This window comes from Perna viridis, chromosome 3 (assembly GCF_037379345.1).
Source record: "Perna viridis isolate PV_CMFRI_1.1 ecotype Kerala chromosome 3, ASM3737934v1, whole genome shotgun sequence".
In the NCBI taxonomy this organism is placed as follows: Eukaryota; Metazoa; Mollusca; class Bivalvia; order Mytilida; family Mytilidae; genus Perna; species Perna viridis.
In genome coordinates, this window is record NC_142447.1 from 15136166 (window position 1) to 15148111 (window position 11946).

The 11946-nt window shown below is 34.4% G+C and overlaps 1 protein-coding gene across 3 annotated transcripts; it reads left to right on the forward strand.

The window, feature by feature from the left end:
* The first annotated feature begins 1971 nt into the window (after positions 1-1971).
* On the forward strand, positions 1972-11143 carry LOC148621151 (uncharacterized). Of its 3 annotated transcripts, XM_088575229.1 has the most exons (6): positions 1974-2187; positions 6180-6233; positions 8175-8323; positions 9178-9732; positions 10197-10356; positions 10610-11143. In XM_088575229.1, exons 3-6 carry the CDS (start codon positions 8218-8220, stop codon positions 10869-10871), a joined length of 1083 nt encoding a protein of 360 aa, XP_088431355.1. In that variant the 5' UTR covers positions 1974-2187; positions 6180-6233; positions 8175-8217; the 3' UTR covers positions 10872-11143. The 3 variants fall into 3 exon arrangements, with proteins under 3 accessions (XP_088431356.1, XP_088431355.1, XP_088431354.1); XM_088575230.1 differs by lacking the exon at positions 6180-6233 and having other exon boundaries at positions 1972-2187; XM_088575228.1 differs by lacking the exon at positions 1974-2187 and having other exon boundaries at positions 6038-6233.
* The last annotated feature ends 803 nt before the right edge of the window (positions 11144-11946 follow it).

An 11946-nucleotide genomic window follows, 5' to 3' on the forward strand; every position in this document is an offset into this window, starting at 1 on the left:
TGTGAAAAAAAACATAGCCACCGTTACAAAAAATAGACCATATGGGTCAAATTGAAGATTTGTGGAAACCATTAAAATAGTTTGGTTTAGCTAAATTCTGACGGGGGAAATTTGATAAGCATGTGAGACAGACCTATTCAGAAATTTTTATGAAGATCTGTTGACCGATATTGAAGTTATTGCCTTTGAAGAGCCACAAAATGACTTTGAGAGATTTATTTTATTATTCGAAGACCGGTGGAAAACTACATGTATGATATTCTCTATTGATTAAAACAGTAGGGTCTAGAGTACAATACTGAGTTATTGCTTTAGAGGGCTAAAAAGATTATAATTACCAGGTGAGTGATTCAGGCTCTCAAGAGATAAAGGTCGACCACTGGTTCAAAGAAGCAGTACCATGTGTCTAAGTTAAGATGACATTTTGTTTTCCGAAATTGGTGGATGTTATTTCTATGAACTAACACGTAAATATCCAATTAAGAAAATATTAAGTCTTACTAGTAAAAAGCCCGCCCTAAAACGTTAATCGGGTTCTGATTTTAAAGCTCAGTATACTAAAACGTCTACCAGTATTTAAGGTAGACATTTTATGACTTTATAATTCATTTGTAGGATCCACCATGTGACATGAATAATAGATACACATCCTGCCCAACAGGCTTTTGTTGTGTGAGAGATCAGTTTCTCCCCCAGTATGTCTACTGCAAAAAGATTGGGCAAGTTGATTCGCATTGTCGGCACATTCCGGATAACTCAGTCTGTAACTGTAGCACCGGACTTACATGCGTTCCAAACCTGAGTGTACCCACATTTGTTTCCATTTATGGAACATGCAAAAATACGTCAATAACAATGACATAAATAAAATTTTATGTACACGTATTGTAATGTTATAAATGTATTTCCCATTGTTTAAGTGTACGTTTTTGTAAGAATCAGGCAAAATGGGAAAAATTAGAAATATGCATGTCAAAAACCACCGATCGGACAATATAATTTTTCACTCAACGACGCTTTCTCTATTTGAAAAGACCATTATTTGATCTTTGCATCACTGGATTTGCTCAGTAATATTACAATATAATGCAAGAAAAATGAGTTATCCGCCTTTGAAATGTTCATTTACAGGGCATTTCAATGAAACTGTAACTCAATAATGATATGGAAAATCTTGTCTCTTTTCCTTGAATCTCAAGGCGGATCCAGACTTTTTAGAAGGAGGGACGCCAGTCGGGGTACTTCAGGAAAATGGGGGTGCTAGGACATTATTTGCCATTTATTGTAAATTTTACACATGAAAATGATAAATTTCCCAAAAAAAGGGGGTAGTCACCCCTGCGCCCCTCTGGATCCGCAACTGAAATAGTCAAATTAAACTGTCTGAATGGTGTTTTTTTTTCATACTATGTTTCACCTACTGCCTGATTCTTACAGAGACTGATACTTGAAACATACACTGTATTTCCATTTTTATTTTAAAACCCAACCCCTATATAAAAATATTTTTTTAGTTGAATATACTGGTTTCATCAGTAGATACATCAGTTACAGTACTAGTGGAATCCTGTGCAATACTTACATTGTGATGGCTAAATCTCTTTGGGGAATTCGGAATGCGATACATGTGCATGGTGACCAAATAAAATTAAATCTCGCTTTTTCTTAAAATCAACTTTGTTTTAAGCTCTTATTTACATAAAAGCATTACTTTCACAGTGGCGAAAAGATTTAACCTTTATAAAAAAAGTTTCGGTCGATTAACGGTATTCATGAAGACTGGTCATTGACTATTATTGGGACACTTCGGCCCATATGAACGTCAAATGAAGTCCATTTAGTAAATGGACCATAATGGAAAATTTTAAGAAAACAACATGAAATTAAAACACAATTCTCATAATATTAATGTACAATTAATAACAAATTTAATGTTCTTGTGCCGTTCTGTGCAAATACAATTAAGAACAGCAAACATTATGAGAGAAAAGTATTGATAAATATTAGCGATCCCATTAAACTATTTTGATTGATTATCAAAGCATTTTCCAATACATAATGTTCATTGTTATTTCAGAATCAGATTTCTCTCCTTATTAATCACGTAGTTCACCAAATTATTAAATACTTTCGGATGTATATTATAAAGTAGGACATTACATTAATATCATTTTTAATTTTTAGAAGGTAAGTGTTTAAATGAGTATTTTTTTTAAGTAGAAGATAATTTAGTGACAAAAATCGAAGAAAAAACTAGGTTCACACTTATGAAGATGATTGAGAAGGTTGGATACCAAATAAAAATGTGGGGGAAGATGCTGAAGGAGACAGAAAAAATAAAGAAGGGAATTAAAATGACCCCAAAAACTAAGCACAGTCGATCGTGTATTTAAACAAAAAAAATGCGAGATTTTACTGAACTACTATTCCTGACAATAATATCTAAATGTGTGGTGTAAACTTCCCATTCTATTATATATATGGAAGATGGGGGGATGGGGGTGGAGTTTTTGAATGGGGAGGATGGTGAAATTAGCTTTTTAACGTATTCATTGATATGAAAAATGTATCAATTTTAAAACAAAACAGGTCAAATGTTGAGGAATTCAAAAATATTAAAAAAGGATAATTTTATAAGAAGTATGTGGGGGAGATTCTTTGAGGATGTTGGGGATGGTGTGTGTATATGGCGTATATGGGTAGTCTATACCAGTCAAGCGCTGTACTAGTATAAGTACCTCGTTAACATTGTTTGCAAATAGTTCAAATATTTTAACTACAGCACGTTTGAGAGAAACTAATACTGTCACCCTTAAACTAATAAAGTTGTCCTAAAATTGTTATGGGTAATCAAAGTGACTCAAATTCAGTATTTATCAGATATGTAAATATTACACAAAATTTACACGGGCATTGTACTGTTTTCAAGTGGATTTTACAACTCTTATTATCCAAGTATAATTATTTAAACATATTAACTTCCAATATTGTAAAAAAAAAAAGATAATTTAGAGGAGAATTTTTTAACGAAAGTAAACTATATAATTGATTGTGCTCGATCCTTTGATTATTTGTGAGTACAAGTTACGGTAGTCTACTTTTTTTAATCTTCTCTATTGATTGAACGATTGAATTTGTTTTTTGCTTTTTATCAAAGGATCTCATATATTGTTGTTGTATTTTCGATACCAATAATGTTTCCTTACAATTACAACTATACTATTGAATTATTAAAAGTTGTTAATCTATCAATTCGAATATTTTATTTTAGCTTTACGTTATTTCAAATTGTGTTTTTTTTTCTTATTTTCTTTTATGATGTAAGCGATATTTCCAAAACTTTGCAATACAATTGAACAAAATACATGGTTGTAATTTTGAGTAGAAAGTGAAAGTCAACCAATGTCCGTCTTGTCTGTTCGTCCTAGCCCGTTCCCTTCCCGGAACTGTCGTCATTTTCCCTCTAGATATTTAACCTCCATATTACAAAACTAAATAAGAAACTCTTCTTAATTAAACCATAACATCAAATGTACAGTGTACACTTAAATATCAACATTTAGCTTTATCAAAAGTACTGATGAGCCGAGTTAAATTAATGATCAACGCTCAATCCGGAGAGAATTAGCATGTGGCTGAAATATTTCTTGATTACATTATATTGTTCTTCACAAAAATGGTAAAATGCACATTTTAAAGAGAAAGATTCAAATTTTTCACATTTGACATGGACACCAGGTTGATAATTTCGCAAAAAAACATTTCACGAAGTACTGCTTCATGTTATACATAGTTGATTTTGAAACTCCTTAAGCTTGAAGTGAATCACGGGTTCTTGTATAATACAGGACTGCAATTGCATGACGATCTCCTAATTATCTCCCTACACAAGAGCCTGTGCGTGAATGTGGACACGAAGCTAGCATCAAGAGTAGAAGATTTATTTTGGTATTTCACAAGTCAGAATTAGCCAAGGTGACCTAAGGAAACAAACGACAGCCATACACCTTTACCTAACTAGCACTAGATGGTATCTCCTTCCTTTGTTTCAACACATAAATTCATATCATTGATGATTTCTGATGACATTCATCTTTTTAGTACGTTTATCTTATTGACGTAATTCTCAACTCTTTTATTCAAAACTTCGATTTATGAACAAATATAATTATCCAATCTAGTGCACGTCGGTCCACAAATCAGTCATTTTTTTGTTTAAATTTGAAACGGTTGTCAATCAGTTGACAATAGAAAACGTTCTATCAGTGTTAATTATAGCTAATTAGTGGCCTATTGATTAACATGTTCTTTATGAGCATACATATCTTTTGTCTTAGCGGTGGTATTTGACTTGATACAATCAACAGGACAATGGTGGTAATTGATATGGCCGTTGCTTCATCATGACATTTGGCACCACCTTCAAAGTGCAAACCGGCATATAATTTTTTTCTCAGCCGTTCTCAGATCTGGGCACTACAAAACTTGAGAAATACCTATTAATAAGTGTTAGAATGTCCATGGCAACACCATTTAGTATCTTCACAACTTTTCACGTCGAGAACATTTTAGAAATGTTCTCGGATTTAATGATGTCCGTTGCTCTTTTTAAGAATATCAAGAATCTTACATATTAGAACAATATAAATGAAAAAATAAATGATAGGTTAGCGTGATCGTTTTGAGATATACAAACATGTACATGTAAGCATAAAAAAATTGGCGGGAAAAGGATTTCTCTTGATTTGCCATAGTTTTGTCTTAGATTTTATCTATGAAAAAAAAATAACAAGGATTTTTTTAACATTTCAATGTGTGTTTAATGAAATTACGAAAGAAAATTGATAAAATCAGCGGAGAAAAAAATCTGATAAAAATGGCCGAACATGAGCAGCGAACATCTTTTATTTAATTGAAGTTTCATGTTTTAATGTCAGTTGTATTTGTATATATGGTTTACAATGTAGTTATGTGAAAACGGATTTGTCAGATCACCAAAAATGCCATGTATTGTACATGTAGTCTTCTATAAACAGTACTTAACAGAATGATTTGACATACCATAAAGGTGGCATATTTTTCAGTCTCCAATGCTGAACTACATTCACGTACAAATGTACCTATGTGACCGAGACTTGGGTCTCTCAATTGTAAGTGTGAATCGGAGAAGACCTACGTAAAATGTTTGAAGTTTCAAATTGAGAGTCTGAAAAGGAAATTTAAGAATAGCATGTATTTAAACGATTTTTATTATAGCGAATTACGGATCATTCGCAATACCTCATGGATTATACAGGTATCTATATGACCACATTGCATGATTTAAAAAAGTTCATTTCCGGTGATACAGACTCTGTACTACAGATTGCTGCCAATAGGAGCGTTCAGTTTATTTTAATACCATCTATTTTTTTTTACATTTACTCCTTATTTTATTTAGCATAAAGAGAAAAGGATAAGGCAGCAGGCAAAGCCTATGTAAGCTCTCCAAGCCCTAGCTATTTTACAGAATATCAATAACCTTACATATAGGACGTTATGCCTTGAGAAACCAAAATATTCAACATATCGAGTTTGCTCCTTTCCAACCAAAATTTTAGATATGTTATAAGGGCATTTTCTGACTTTCATCACCACGTGACCAAACAAAAGACATCTATTGTCTGATAGCAACAACAGAAAAATCGATCGATCCCTAAACGGAGCCAATCCCTGCACCCCATCTTGATCAGCCACTGGACAGCACAAGCGTTTAAAATGAGTGACCAGGATTACATATTTTTGTTTTTATTTGAGCTCTCTCTAAATAGTTACCCTTTTTTACAAAAAGACAATAGATTGTTCATAGTTTTTACAGACAAGTCATTAACGCCATTTGTTGACCTTAGCAGTAAAAAAAACCATTTATTTCACAACAAAAATGGTAAGTTTATGAATCGCTATTATCTATATTTTTAAAGAAAAGTGATTAAACTTCTATAATTATTTATGCAGTTAAAAGGATTATCAAAATGTTTTAATTCGGTCAAGTGGTTTTATGCATGTATAGGTTAATAATATGATAAGCGATTGGCAAATTGTCAATGGTGATTAAAATATATCATAGCCGAATTCAATGTTTTCTCTTTGGAGATTTGGTCATAATCTGGTATTTAAAAATGAGAACTGTGCCATTGCAGGTTGTAGTACTTGCATTTAGTGTGGAGGATAGTCTATTTATGTAACAACTGCAAGTAAGTGTTTAAAAATAAGTCAATCCGACAACCCCAAAACAAATAAAAACGTAACAACTATTATAAATGTGAAAAATGATTCGTCTGACCCTATGATCCTTCGAATGAGGTCTATGGGTTTTCTTCACATATCAATATTTTCTTAAGTCATAACGCAATACACATTTACATGAACATGTAAGAGTGTGAGACTACATGTACATCACTTCGACAGCAAAAAAAAAGAGAAAAAAAATATGAATTAAATGTGAAATGAAAACCGTTTTGTCTGACTATATGGTACTTCGAGAGGTCGAGGTTTTCTTCACATTACTGGTCATTACTCATTAGAAATCTATTTTTACTTTGGTAAAACATTACATAGTGATGAGGTGTTTGTTGAAAACAAATTAAAATAGTCGGCAAGTTATGAGGAGAAAGGTATTTGAAACACAAAAAATATATAGAAGTACCAAAGTGAACCTCATCAAAATATGTAAAATTTCCATACTTAATATTATGATACCAAAATAGTATTAGTGGAACCTGTGAAGGTGGCACTGTTTCTCTTATAGACTCCAAGATCTTGTGAATTTATCCTGCATGGGCAGATGTTCGGGTCCATGTTCATAACACACACCAGCAGAATCTGATTTTTTTTTCCAACAGTAATTTGGACAGGATTGCTAAATGGTTTAAGCGTTGGACTTGTAATCATGAAATCGACACGCCCCGTGCAGGTCCGGGTGTTAAAAGAATAGGCATGCAGCAGCGCTAAGCTTGTCGTAAAAGGCGACTAAATAATGCTCAGAACCATAGCCGGGGGCTAGGGCGCTCTGCCCACAGAGCAACTGGGATGTGTGCCCCAGGTGGTGGAATGGAGTACCCCTGGTGTGTTACATGCTGGGATTGTCAGGCTATAATACGGAAAACCTGACCGCAAATCATAGTGGTGCACCGTGTTGGGAAAGATGCCACGTTCCTCGCACATTTAACAACCCTACTGTGGTATACTCCCGGAATAGGAACCATAGGGCTCCGCCACAGGAGGCTGAATTGCCCGACCCTACCCACCTCTCCCTATTTCCAGTGGCAATCAAAATTTCTCGACCCCATTGTCCTTGTGTCCCATCCCTTTTTCATTTCATCATCATTTCATGTTCATTTTATCATCAATTTCATGTTCATTGTCTGAATATAGCTAAAATATTGCTGCTCGGACGTTAAACCCCGACAAACAAACAAACAAACAATGAAATCGACACCGCTTTGGGTTCGAGTCCCATATGTACCCCGATTTCCTGGCACTTACTCTACTCGGGGGTTTTGCCGATTTTCCAGCTTGGGAAGTCGCCCCCCCCCCCCGTGCCGAAGAAACTGGCGAGATTACAAGAAACTCGTATATTGTATATGACTGCAGTCACTGCACCATGCGAACTGATTCACCGTCATAGTTTTCCGTTTTTTGTCTACCACTGACGAGAAATTTTATGAGCAATTCTTCGGTTGTTTCTAGAAAACAAGGCAAAGGAAGCTTACCATACTGGTGCACTTGGTCCATTCTACCAGGTTTTAGTGAAGTCATGGTTGCTCATTTTCTTGTGTTTTCATCTGTGTGTTACGATGTATTTTGGTTATTTCATATTTTTGGTTTCGAGTGTCTAATGGTTATACATTGTATCTTGATTATGTTCAGTTTGTAATACCATGGCCGGATCCAGACACTTTAAAAGGAGGAGTATCAGCCAAGGTTCCTCAGAATAAGAGGGTGTTAGGACTTGGTTTGCCATGTTTTTTGGTTAATTTTAAACATGAAAATGACAAATTATCCAATAAAAAGGAGGTGACAACCCGCTGCACCCCTCTGGATCCGCCACTGAAAACCGTTTGAATCATAGTTTGCCTTGATTTCCCTTATTGTTTAATATCAAAATGTTATTGTGCATTATTTTAATTTTGTAGCGAAAGAAACAATTATTTCATTTTGAAGAAAATCTCCAAAACCATGTCTAGCAACGCTTCCGCGGAGCCAATGGCTGAACCGGAAGGAGAACCTTCAACGGAAGAGATAGTACTAACCCCGATTTCGTTGACAATACTTGGTGTCATCTGTAAGTGTTTTGATTTTACATGTACCAGACAAATACACTCAATATCATTTCATTTTTTTTTCACGTTCGAACGAAATTAATACGTTTGTTTGTTTTACATGTATATTAGTTATCTGTTTCTCTGTTTGATTCCCAGCTCAACATATATGAAGTAAATTTTACAAGCTGCTTTTACAACGCATAAAGCTACTTTGACAGTTAATTTACTTCAGTGAGACTTCAACAGCTAGCAAACTTCAACATCAGAGTTAAAATTATACTTATCAATTGTTCTATTCATTCACTGTATATAGTGACTGAATGGACAATTGATAAGTTTCTTTTTATTTGATTGATTGATTAATTGGTTTTTGGGGTTTAACGTCCGAGCAGCAATATTTCAGCTATATTCAGGCGACCTTTTTTTATTTGAATGACCGATACATACAAATGTCGGCGAAATAAACAACTTACAAGTTATTAATTTCTTTGTTTAAAGATTATCTTTATTCTACGCGAGACCTATACACACCATGGAAGTATAAATCACACATGCTCATCGGCTAAACGAGATGGTATATTTGAGTTGTGATCTGGAATCATGATAAAAAGTAAAAAAAAATGTGTTATATACATTTTCTTATAATAATGAACAATGTACCGACTAAAACTCAGGGATCTCGGTCTAAAACTATTAGTATCTTCTTTCGGGTAAACAATAGGTCTTGTAACAAGCATTATCAAATGAACATAACACATTTTTGGGGATTGTTATAATTGTTTGTCTATTTTGTTTGTCTGCTTTTGCTACCAAATTTAATTGGTACAAACATTTAAATACAATAACATGTATTATTTAAATCTTTCTCTTTAAGGTTTCTTCTTTCTGTGGCTTTTCACCCGATGCAAAAATATGAAACACAGGACGAATCAAATCTCGGATTTTGGTTCAAATGTGGTATTGGTGAAAGAAAGGAGAAGTAGCTATCCAAAAGAAGAAGATCTTATAATTCAGAACTTCCGGGTATATCAAAACAAATTAACTGAACTGATCCATATAATCATTCCACCTGTGCTGTCAATGATTTTTTGCCCTTTTACCTTGTTCATTTACAGTTACTTGACAGATTACCTATGGCCGACATATGATACTTCCCCAAACGTTAATGATGCTATAGGCTGTTTTCTGGTGCCAGCAGGTATGGTGTATGCTATCACATTCGCAACTGCAGCAGAACAGGTTATGGCAAACCAAGTTGCTCTTTCAACACAATTAAAGAATGAATTTAGCGTTTCCCGCCAAATTATGCTCATGGCGAACCAGATCAGTTGTCTTCCGATTAATCAAAAGTATTCGATTTACTCGATATTGCAGTCAAACTGTCTGAACAGAATGCAACACGTAATAATGGATGGAGTTTCAAAAACAGGTACATGTATGCACTATTATTTTTACTGATCTATGCTTGTGAGTTCGATTCAAAAGATTTTAAAATTGATTGTCACCTCTTCTTCTCATCGGTATCTACTACATATATGAACGGCATATTAAAGCCTAATGAACAAACAGTCAAAATGTTTTATTTGTGCAAATAGGGAGATTGCAGTATAAGTCCATTACCAAGGTCAATATGTTCAATATCCCGCTCAGAGATTATAAATTATTTGCTGTTTCAAAGCTACACTAGCATGAAGTAATAAACTCCGCCTTTTTATGCAAATTAGTATACTGTATACTGTATATCGGAAACAGTCCCGCGAATTCAAAGTAAGTAATGATTATGATTTTCTCACCCGGTAAAGCATACCTTATCGGAGTGATACGTCATAAATCAAGGAGCGGTTATTGGTCTGCGAAAAAGATTGCAATGTACTCCCACATAATTCATTACAGTTGATGTATGGGATATCTTAAAGCATCTTAGAACGCCTAATTCGACCTCAATGAGTTATGCCGACAAAGTGTTGTACAAGGAATTAGTTAAGAACGTGAGTCAACTATCTACTCTTCTTCCAGACACCGGAAGTCTACATACAAAAATGAACAAACTCCAGTAAGTATGTCTAGAATATAGAAGAAAAGGAGAATGCTCCTTCCCCAAAATGTAATTTTGTTAACATAGAGCTCAACACCAAAGCGTTTATTACTTGGTCCCACAGAACTGATTTTGAAAGGCCTCTGTATGCGTACATTCTGAATAATTGTGGCATATTTTGTCTATGAACTTTCGTTATTGGGAGTACAAGACATTAGTCTGAAATCTGAATTGTATTTGCTCACTTACAATTTATTCAAAATTTTGACAGGTGGATTTTACTTGAAAGTCTCGGTTTCTTTACATTTCTTGGAGTACTACTGATCCAAGCGAAGTCCTACAAATTAGAGCTTGCAATGTGCATAATAACAGTCGTCTCGATTACTCTCCTAACAACAGCCGTCAGTGACCTAGATTCTCCATTCCATGGTTTCTACCGCCTTGATTTGGAATTCATGACTGATTACGCCTTGGAGCTACGAAATCACTTACAACCAACAGCGTTAGAAAGTTTTGACAAGAACAAGATTTAGTGATTTTTCTTTCCATCAATATCCTTCTAACTCAATCAATGACCATATTAATCTTTCGTCTGTTTGTTTCTTTGTTCTTTGTTTGGAAAAATAATTCATATAAAACGGGTAATTGATACTCTTTGTTGATGATAATTGTATGTCAGCTATGGTTGTATACTACAATTATCAATATTGAATTTTGTAAGGTCAAAGAATGAAAGCAACGCAATTTATTTTCCCGATCCATACCATACAAATAAAGTACAATAACTTGATACTGAACAAAACTATCATTTGTTGTCAAAATAAAGGAAATAAAACAGGGTGCAGCTTGATACGACTGCAGAGGTCTAACCCTCACTGTTTTAAAAAAAGTTTGGCCAACAAACCATTCGAGCTAGATACGGCTCTGAATTTGGAATGCGATTAATGTTTGACACATGATAAGAATTCGACATGAGTCCTCACCCTTTTTAAGTTCCTAGAAAGTTCAAACTATCAACCCGAAAACCAAATTACAGCCTCCAGTTTATAGCATGGCACCTTTAGTACAAAGTTTACCCAAGTTATTGTCCGCACATCAAATGTTTACGGGCGATAGAAAAAAATCGATATGGTTGAGGACGGCGACGTACAGCATGATCCGTGTACATGTTGCATTTAACGACTGCAAAAAGAACTACAAATTAAATGGAAAACTTGAAACCCAAACGAAAGTAATGAGGTGTGAATATGAATACAGTTGAACCATTTATAAAATATGAGATAAAATGGAATTCATTTGTATTGAAATCTGGCAACAAATGCTATTTTTTCCTTTCCTTTTGTTCACAATCGTAAAGAGAAGCATGACCATGTTGTCTCTCATAATGACACGCTCACCTAGTCTCAAAACCTTACATAGAAGTCATTTTGCCTGCAGAAATTATTTTCATGAAATGGATGTGCGTTTGATCAAACTACTGTACTACTTCGATACTATATTTGTATATCTAATAGTAATGAAAGAATAATGAGGGGAATCAAGGTTATAGCGGCAATCCAATTAATGTAATCCAGGGACAAATGCCAGACATATAAAACAGACACGCAC

Excerpts from the sequence above, each read along its gene's own strand:
- LOC148621151 (XM_088575230.1), top strand. The coding sequence starts at position 8,218 with ATGTCTAGCAACGCTTCCGCGGAGCCAATGGCTGAACCGGAAGGAGAA. Across the intron at positions 9,733-10,196 it reads GGATGGAGTTTCAAAAACAG|TTGATGTATGGGATATCTTA; the intron begins GTACATGTATGC and ends AATTCATTACAG. Across the intron at positions 10,357-10,609 it reads ACAAAAATGAACAAACTCCA|GTGGATTTTACTTGAAAGTC; the intron begins GTAAGTATGTCT and ends AAATTTTGACAG.